Raw genomic sequence first — 10,033 nt, 5'->3', positions numbered from 1 at the left:
ACACGATATATCAACTGAAGCTTCATAAATTTGCCGCCACCCTACCACTTGAGACAAATTTCAACGGAGACAAAATAACTCCAACCTATCCGTTGAAATTATTAGAATTTACTGTGAATATAATGTGACTGAATTCATAGAAGTTATTGTGTTGTCTTATTTTCCCCCTGAAAACAGGCTCTCCATACAAAGAATGTTTTGATGAAAAATCCATTTATTACAATACATTTGTTTGATTTGCAAACCACCCAAGTTTTTTTTGTCAAAAGCGTTCTCAAACATCAACTATTACAATAACCACTCTAACAATCGACAAAGCCCAATAACTGTTATTAAATTTTTAGCATGAGCACTCGAATAGTCCTGATACTTTCCTTGATGGCGATAAACCTTTGATTTGCATATTTCACAATTACATTGAAAGTTGAGAGTTGTATTTCCACCAGTCACCAATGGCAGTACTCTACCTTTAATGCATTTGTCGAGAGTGGTGACTAACAATGAGTTGGGGTCAAGTGATTTTCATAAACAAGCATTATTCGAAAACATACAATTAGTAAGAAAATTCCTTGAAAAAAAAAAACATGATATATCAACTGAAGCTTCATAACTTTGCCGCCCTACAACTTGAGGACAAAATCAACATAAGAAAAAATTACTCCAACCTTTCAGCTTGAAATTATTAGAATTTAATGTGAATATAATGTGACTGAAAGTGAATGTTTGTCTTTTTTATGAAAATAGGCTCTCCCTTGATAGAATGTTTTGGTTAAAAATCCATTAATTACAATACATTGGTTTGATTTGCAAATCCCCCAAGTTTTTCATCAAAAACATTCTCAAACATCAACTTTAACATTAATTACTTTCAACTCCAACAATCGATTATTACTTTCAACTCCAACGATCGATAATACCCAATCACTGTTGTTTAATTGAAACACAAATACTTTAAAGATTATGCAGGAAAATGTGGTGCATGTACATGTATTTCATGGGTTATTAAGAAGAGGCTCTCAGGTCAAATTCAATATTTTTTTCCTACACACACTTTCTAATAGCCAGAGTCCTTATGAAAGTTGAAAACAGATCACAAGTCTCTTGCCTAATATTTAAATGGTAAAAAATATCATTTTATTTTGATACCCTTCCATTAAAAATTGAAAAAAAAATTTGTCATATTAACAACTATATATACGGTAGGTCTGTACATTTTTGAAAGGGAATTCTCAGTTCATGTCTGCGTGTGCATGACTATCAATCAAAGTGAGGTAGATTTAAGATTCTTTAATAAAATCTTGACTTAAATAGTCCGTGAAATCTGTTGATTTTTTTTTCCACATGCCTTTACATTTTGAACACAACTTATTTGAAAACTATTTTAAACATCAAGGCAATACTCAGCGGCGATAAAGTTCAGGTTCCAAGCCTTAAAATGGTATAAAAATAATAGTGGTACTTTTTCCGCACCGATGCTAGAGCCTCGTCAAAAAAGCTGCAGGCTTTCTGGGACACACGCTGTATTAAATATACAGGCCTACTTTTTGTTTGTACAAGTGTCGTCACGCTCAGGTTCATACAAAAGGAGCATCAACTAAAAAGACTTTTGACAACATTTTAATGGAGGTTTTCCCACTGCCATGATTACTCCCTTGAGGATTCTTTGACTATTGAAAAAAAAGTGCAGAGAAAAAAAATAAAAAGACTTTAGAGCCCCTCTTCAAGCTACATGTACGTTACTGTTTCGTGTGGTACTTAACACACAGTACCAATACAAAGCACTGTAGTACTTTGTACTGCAGTAGCCTTTATCTTGTGCTTTTTCTCCTGACCGCGTTTATTATATTATAGACCTTATACTTACGCACTGCCAGGTTCTTTTGTCCAATATGGGAACTGAAGCTGTGATACAAGCTTGACATTCCTTCTTCCCTGGTACCTTTTCTTTCAAGATGAGTTCTGTCTGCATCTTGTTTGGACCAAGGAAATTTGTCTCCTAAATAGAAAAATTTGTAAATAAACATAAATATTTTTATAAACAAATTATTCCACATGATAAATGTACAATGTACATGTACGCAGTCAATTTAGCAACCATCCTATATTACAAATGTAGAAGTCTTTTTCAAATGCAATCATGATAATAAAAAGAAAGATGTTATAAATTACACCATCAGTGCATAAATTAAATATTTACATTACACGTATTGCCCATGGCAACACTATTGTCTGGGCTAAATTATATAATGTCACCTTTTTAGAAAGGTGGGAGAAAGGCTCAGTTTCAGACGTGGAAATGGTGCATTTCCCATAATAAATCCTATTTAAATAAAAACTACAATCACTACAGTTATATGTAAATACAACTTCTCAAATCAAACTCAACTCTTACAGAGTTATGTCAATGACAGCACTTTATAATCACTCAGAAGTGTTAAATCAAAATTGATTGGGTTAAATTCAACATGTTAACATGATTAATTAAAACATATACGGGGTGTGTATAAAAATAGGAAACCCAAAGTAAATGAATATGTACAAAATCAAATAACTTTTTCCTCATAAATTATAGACAAGTGTCTGTGACCATGGATGACTGGCTGGTTTGTTATGCAACGGCTGAAATGGCAGTGGGCGAAATGGGACAACATTCAAAGCTTTGTGTGGAAAGTAGAGGTGGAAGTGACATTAAAGACATTGGTTCAAAAGGAGTTAACTTCAACAATGAGAGTGGTTTAATCACAGTGTCAACATTGAATAATTTGTTGTCAAGAAAATGTTGTCTTCTTTCGTTAAAAAAAGCCGGTTCACATGCCCTGAATACCAATTGCCAGTTTGCAACAACTTGGCCCAGTGCAGGTTTTGACCCTTGACAGAATAACAGTGACTGCTCAGTCATCCATGGTCACAGACACACAATCAGGGTATCACTGGAAAGAGGAGACATGGATCTTTCATTTGGTCTATAATTTATTTGGAAATGTTCATTAGATATTATATAAATTACAATTGGGTTTCCTTTTTTTGTGGAACCGCCCTGTATGCAGGTCGTTTTAAATTTTTAAAGAGTTTTCACAGATCAATCTTTTTTTATCAGAAACATGTGTTTTGCAAACAATATCATGGAACCCACCCTTTCCTGATACACGAAGAGGTCTTGATCCTTCAGCTAACTCGGATGGCATCTCACGTGAGCTGGATCTGGTTTCAGTTTCGACTAAAGAATACACAAAAAAAATATGTTTCTAAACAAATGTTAAGGATGCAGGCCCTGTTCCTTGCCTGTGTGTTACACATTATATTGTTTAATGTAATACAGCTACATCTTGCAGTGGTTGGGATGTAGACAGACTGACCATTCAACCCAAGACCACAAGAATGCAGGACTGAGTTTCCCCAGCTAAGGTGGATCACACATTCTGGATGCATGGTTCCTCTTCTTGAAATTTTTTTGGGATAGCCAATCACAAGGCCCAAGACGGGCCACTCAAGGTGACGACTAAAAAGGAAGAATGGGAATAATCAAAGAGGAAATGAAAAAAGTAGAAAGACGACTATTGATGTTGCATTTAATTGAGACAGATCGTAAGTGGATTGAAAGCAGGATGCAAGAAGTGAGGGGAAAAACTGGATGAGTATCTCCTAGTATTCGCTTTGGGGAAAACAGTGTAAGGATGAGAATGGGCAGATAAACATGTGGAGCAGCAAAATGTATGTTTAGGTGGAACAACCAGTGGAAGTCCACTGGAGCACCTGCCAAATTAACATATGTAAAAGAGGCTCAAAGAAGCTACAGAACGACTGAGAGGTTCCAGGGAAGAAGCTAGGTCACGTCCTACTAGATTTGCAATACGTCTTTAAATTTTTTTCAAGCAGGGACAAATGACAAGCTGGAGCACCAGCCCAAATATGACAACAGTATTCCATGACAGCACACATTGTGGACTTATACAAGTAGAGCATAACTGCTGGAGGAAGATATTGCCGGGCACGACATAAGCAGCCTACTATCAATGGGCCTGATATCATGTACATGTATCAAGAAAGTAGTAAGTTAAACTGAAATGTTATAGTTGCTTTAGTAACAATTCAATTTAATTTCACTTAGGCATGGGCGTTGCACAGGGGGGCAAGGAGGGGGGGCGCTTGCCCCCCCCCCCCTGGAAAAGCAACCAAAAAAAAAATAGGAAGGAAGAAAAAAAAAGAAGAAAAAAAGAAAAGAAAAGAGGCGCGAAGTCATAGTGGTGTAAATTTATGATGGAGTTGGGGGGGGGGCAAATATCAACCTACCTCTTCTTGGAGTACACCTAGGTGCACATGAAGGGCTTGGTTCTCTGGCTGATGATGACTTGTTGAAACAGGTTTGAAGTGAGACTAGAAAAAAAAGAAGAAGACTTTTATTGAAAATTAAATTTCAACAAAATGATTTTGCATGGAATTTATAAACATTCATTGAACAGTTATCCGTAGAATTTTCCACAAAGAAAACAGGAAGGTAACAGGTAATTTTTATGTCATCTTTCAAAGCTCCAGTCAGTAGCCGTGTCACTCGTAGCTGCTCTATTTTCTTGTCTACACAATTGATAGCAACGCGAGGCCAGCGAATGATGGCCGTAAAAAGGGCTTCAGAAAATTCGCAATTTTCTTGGCAAACCACAACCGATCCAAACAAACAAAGTTGTTTTGGGTAGTTAAAGACCTACTACATACATTCATCAAGGTATTTTTTTCTATAAAGAAAGATTTCCATGCATTTTGACGATATTATTTCACGGACAAATCGACTAAAAATTAGGTCATGCAATTTCGGTGTTTTTTTTTAGAACGACGAAAGTCTCCCAAAGTAATCAAAGGAAAGAGTGAACCTTCATCTACAAGTAATCTCGTGAACGTGATGTCGTTAGTATTTAAAGAATTCTATGTACACCTAATGTTTCCAACAACTTTCATTTTTCACAACGCGAAAAGATCGTCACCATTGTAAAGCATAGAGTGAGGAACCCAAACACGGTGTGACCTTGTGACCCCATACGCATCGCCTGCACACTGATTAGTCGAGCTTGAGATGGCCTGCTTAATATTCATAAGTCATTCATTGCACGTTCGCACGTGCTGTTCAGGCTGTTGGCCTACTTACGTTCATTTACATGCGTACATGTGATTGTGAATCATGAAATCTCGCAAAAGTCTTCATTTTTTAACAGGCAATTTGGACCAAACATTAGAAGACTTCTGCACGTGTTTCACATGAAAATGAAGCGTATACTTGCCTTTATGTACTAAGCCTTGACATTTGTTTTGGCCTTTTTTAAGAATCGAATGTACACCTAAAAATTAACGGCCCTCGATTTTGTTGATAAAAAATATGATTTTGTTTGACAGGCCATAACAACACTTTATATTTGTCAAAAGCAGTTATTTTTGTTATCAAAATAAAACACACGATTTCCACTTTTTGACTTATTTAGCCATCTTGGCCAAACAGTGCATGTATTGAGGCACTTTTTGTGTTTTTCTGTAATCTCGAATACATCTCGTAAAATCTTGCGTACGCTTTTGGGCCATGCGTGCTTGACCTCGGGACGAGAAACTGACGTCAAACAGGGCTGTGTGCGTGACACGGCTACTGACTGGCTCTCTCAATTCATTATGTAATTTCAATTCCAATTATAATGGTAATGAATCAAGGCAGGCAATGCACCCTTGTTTCAATTTATTTGATGTCTTTAGCCAACATGAGTTAGTTATATCCCATAATGTAGCTGCATGAGCTGCACAGGAATAGTAAAGTTAATGTTTGTAAAAAATTTGTTAAATCTACCCTGGTTCATTTCCTGTTCATCTTCATCTCCATCGTCATCAATTTCATCAGTTGCTTCCATCTCAATATCTGCATATAATTTACAAAAACAATATCCAATGAAGAAGTGGGTAGCCAGTAAGAAAAACTAGAAGCCCAATATAACAACAAATACCCCACACACAACAAATACCCCAAACACACCAAAGAAAGGACAGACAAACAAACAACCAAACAGACAGACAGACAGACAATATAGACGATTATGACAATTTTGAAAATTTTGATGAGAAAACTTGTTTTTCTGGTAGTGCTACACATCTATTGTGCCAATATTCTCATTATTAAGTAAATGTAAACAGACCAAATGTGAAAAGGCTTAGTCTTGCTGCAGAATAAAGACCTCTAGGTTGTGATCATATTGGCAAGAAAAGTGTGCCTTCTGCTCTGTACTCTACTGTCATGGCATGCAACACCCCATCTGTCTGAATCTTGCAACTATGACCACAACCTAACTTTTAATCCTATATTGAATTAATTGTTCTTTCTTATAACCACAAATGCCGTTTAATAAGGAGACACTTAATGGTCATAACTAGCACCTTAGGGAGACAAAATGGAATATGCTGACATTTCAATGTCACCCTTATGTCTCAGCTCCTATTTAGAGGCAGATTTTTAATGCCGTAAATAGGCTACATTGATTTCAGATTTGTATTCAAGGCACTGCAAGTGGATCACAAGTCCCTACAAGTCCATCACAAGTCTTTTAGTCTTATCACTAGCTTTTCAAATGAACCGCTTCAAAAGCATTCATTTGTCATTGTTCATCAATAGTTTCTTGTGAATGGCATTTATGGAAAGACTTGTGAGTGGATTTGTGAAACGTCTTGCAGGGAACTTGAATACAACTCTGACTCCTGGTCCCAAAAATAATACCATAAACATATTGGGGTTGGATGGTGTAAAATTGGGGTTAAGGGTCAGAAAAGGTGGAATCTGATGTAAAGGTCCATAGGAAAGTCTCCCTTAAGTAAGGTACCACTACAGTATTGGTAAGTATGTGTATTTATTTACCTTCAACTTGTATGTCATCCAGAGACTTGCCTGCCCATTGGCCCACATCACCAGCATCAATGGCCATCAATAACTTGGAGACCTTGCACAGTTCAATTGTTGAGTCCTGCACCCTGTAGAAGTCTTTATGTATGTTGACGCTATGGCCAAGATGGCTAGCAACCCATTCTAATTGGTGTGGCTGTAGGCTTAGAATCTGTGCAACTGTTGCAGTGTATTTCTGCATTTTAGTTGTGCGGATGTCTTGTGGTGAGTCAAGAGACACTTCTGAGATAATTTCTTTGAGAACATGACCAGCCTGCATGTGTGTGGATGGTGTGTTTCTCGCAAACATATACTGGTTGGATGGAGGAATGAAAAGATGCCTCAACTTGGAAATTGCATTTAGTGATTTACTGCAGTCTGGAGGAACAATAACAGGGACTGTTCGCCCCCGTTTTCCAATCATCTTCAAGAGGTCGTGACTCTCAAGCAGCTTCTTTTCAAGAGATGTCATCTGGCATAACAGCTCTTCTACCCTTGAGTTGTTCCATCCTGGTCGATTAATGTATGTGTCAGTGGTGATCTGTGAGAGCTCCAATGGCCGTCGTTTGTTGAACAACAAGAGACGTACAAGTGTGACTTTCTGCATCCGCTTTAAAAAGCTGTAGTTGGCAGTAGAAGAAGTTGTGAACATTTCATTGCATTTCTTAACCTCACTGGTAACATACTTGGACAGTTTCTGAAGGTCACTGGTTTTAGGTAAACTCACAGGTTTCTTGCTTTTGCGAGTGTTAAGGGTATTGCAAGCTGAGGCAGAAACTTTAAGACCCCATTCTGATCTATGTAGCTGCAGAAACTTATTAGCTTCCTCTTCAGATGTGATGTCATGGGATCGTATGGCCCTTCCTCTTTTAATCCGAGCAAGCCAGGCCAAATCATATCCTGCTTTGAGGGCAAACGATGGACGCTGTAGCTCATGATCACCACCTTCCCCCTCATCCTGTCCTGCCAAATCCTCAACAGCTTGAATTACAGCATCAAACTTAGATGGCTTTAAGAAGTCACCCATAGTTACTCCGCCATCATTTACAAGTTTTTCACAAAACAAACACGCATTGAATTTGTTGTAAGCTCGGATCAAACCACCCTCTACCTCCTTCTGTTTGTAATACTCGATGTGGATTTCATCAAATGAGGAGTCACTTCCATCAGAAGATGAATCAGAAGACGGTTGCACTTTGCCATTAGCTTCTAGCTCTGCTTTACCTCTGCAAGGCCGTGGTTGGAATTGTGAGCTATTATCTGTTAGCTGGTCAAATACAATTGATTCCTCATCAGATTCAGATTCATCTGACTCCGAACCATGATAGTCTGAACTATTCTCTGAAGTGTCTGATGAGTCCTCTTCAGTTGCACTTTCTGAATTGTCAGTCGTCATCTGCACAGTTTTGCCATGAGCTTGTATGACTTTATTTTGGAAGGGCAGTTTTACAGGCTCCTGCAACAAATGACGATCATCAATGATAGAATGAAAACTTTCCATATCTATGTGACATTCGGTTTTCTGATTGCCATACACATATCCTCCACAAATATCTTCCAGGATATCAAAAGCTGAAGGATCAGGACGACATGGCACGTCTGTTGACAACATGTGAATAGGAATGCTTGCTATATTTGGTTACATCAGTGGCACAAGACACCTCAGACAGACTGCTTGGACGAGTGCTTAAGAGCATTGTGCTATTGGTGGCATCATCAGTAGACCCGGAGTCGACAGTAGGAAGCACCTCAGACAGACTGCTTGGACGAATGCTTGTGAGCATTGTGCTATTGGTGACATTATCAGTGGACCTAGAGTCGACAGTAGGAAGCACCTCAGACAGACTGCTTGGACGAATGCTTGCCAGCATTGTGCTATTGGTGACATCATCAGTAGACCCAGAGTCGACAGTAGGAAGCACCTCAGACAGACTGCTTGGACAAATGCTTGCAAGCATTGTGTTATTGGTGACATTATCAGTGGACCTAGAGTCGACAGTAGGAAGCACCTCAGACAGACTTCTTGGACGAATGCTTGCCAGCATTGTGCTATTGGTGACAGTAGGAAGCACCTCAGACAGACTGCTTGGACGAGTGCTTGCTAGCATTGCGCTATTGGTGGCATCATCAGTTGACTCAGAGTCCACAGTAGGAAGCACTTCAGACAGACTGCTTGGACGAATACTTAAGAGCATTGTGCTATCGGTGACATCATCAGTAGACCCAGAGTCGACAGTAGGAAGCACCGCAGACAGACTGCTTGGACGAGTGCTCGTGAGCATTGTGCTATCGGTGGCATCATTAGTGGACCCAGAGTCGACAGTAGGAAGCACCTCAGACAGACTGCTTGGACAAATGCTTGAGACCATTGTGCTATTGTTGACATCATCAGTAGACCCAGAGTTGACAGTAGGAAGCACCTCAGACAGACTGCTTGGACGAGTGCTTGTGAGCATTGTGCTATCGGTGGCATCATTAGTGGACCCAGAGTCGACGGTAGGAAGCACCTCAGACAGACTGCTTGGACAAATGCTTGAGAGCATTGTGCTATTGGTGACATCACCAGTAGACCCAGAGTCGACAGTAGAAAGCACCTCAGACAGACTGCTTGGACGAATGCTTGTAAGCATTGTCCTATTGGTGGCAATATCAGTGGACCCAGAGTCGACAGTAGGACGCACCTCAGACAGACTGCTTGGACTAAGGCTTGTGAGCATTGTGCTATTGGTGACATCACCAGTAGACCCAGAGTCGACAGTAGGAAGCACCTCAGACAGACTGCTTGGACGAATGCTTGAGAGCATTGTGCTATTGGTGACATCACCAGTAGACCAAGAGTCGACAGTAGAAAGCACCAAAGACAGACTGCTTGGAAGAATGCATGTGAGCATTGTGTTATTGGTGACATCATCGGTAGACCCAGAGTCGACAGTAGGAAGCACCTCAGACAGACTGCTTGGACAAATGCTTGCGAGCATTGTGCTATTGGTGACATTATCAGTGAACCCAGAGTTGACAGTAGGAAGCACCTCAGACAGACTGCTTGGACAATTGCTTGCGAGCATTGTGCTATTGGTGACATTATCAGTGGACCCAGAGTTGACAGAAGGAAGCACCTCAGACAGACTGCTT

The 10,033-nt window shown here is 39.4% G+C and overlaps 1 protein-coding gene across 1 annotated transcript; it reads right to left on the bottom strand.

Moving 5' to 3' along the window:
* Positions 1–1,644: 1,644 nt before the first annotated feature.
* Positions 1,645–8,701, bottom strand: LOC119721741. Its single transcript, XM_038191708.1, has 6 exons — positions 6,878–8,701; positions 5,822–5,890; positions 4,291–4,374; positions 3,134–3,217; positions 1,865–1,996; positions 1,645–1,667 (listed from the first exon to the last, which is right to left on the bottom strand). The coding sequence occupies exons 1-6, from the start codon at positions 8,511–8,513 to the stop codon at positions 1,645–1,647; spliced, it is 2,028 nt and encodes a 675-aa protein (XP_038047636.1). The 5' UTR covers positions 8,514–8,701.
* Positions 8,702–10,033: the final 1,332 nt, after the last annotated feature.

Source organism: Patiria miniata, unplaced genomic scaffold (genome assembly GCF_015706575.1).
Source record: "Patiria miniata isolate m_02_andy unplaced genomic scaffold, ASM1570657v1 HiC_scaffold_14, whole genome shotgun sequence".
In the NCBI taxonomy this organism is placed as follows: domain Eukaryota; kingdom Metazoa; phylum Echinodermata; class Asteroidea; order Valvatida; family Asterinidae; genus Patiria; species Patiria miniata.
Note: the sequence above shows the minus strand (reverse complement) of the source record. Positions and strands in the feature narration are given on the sequence as shown.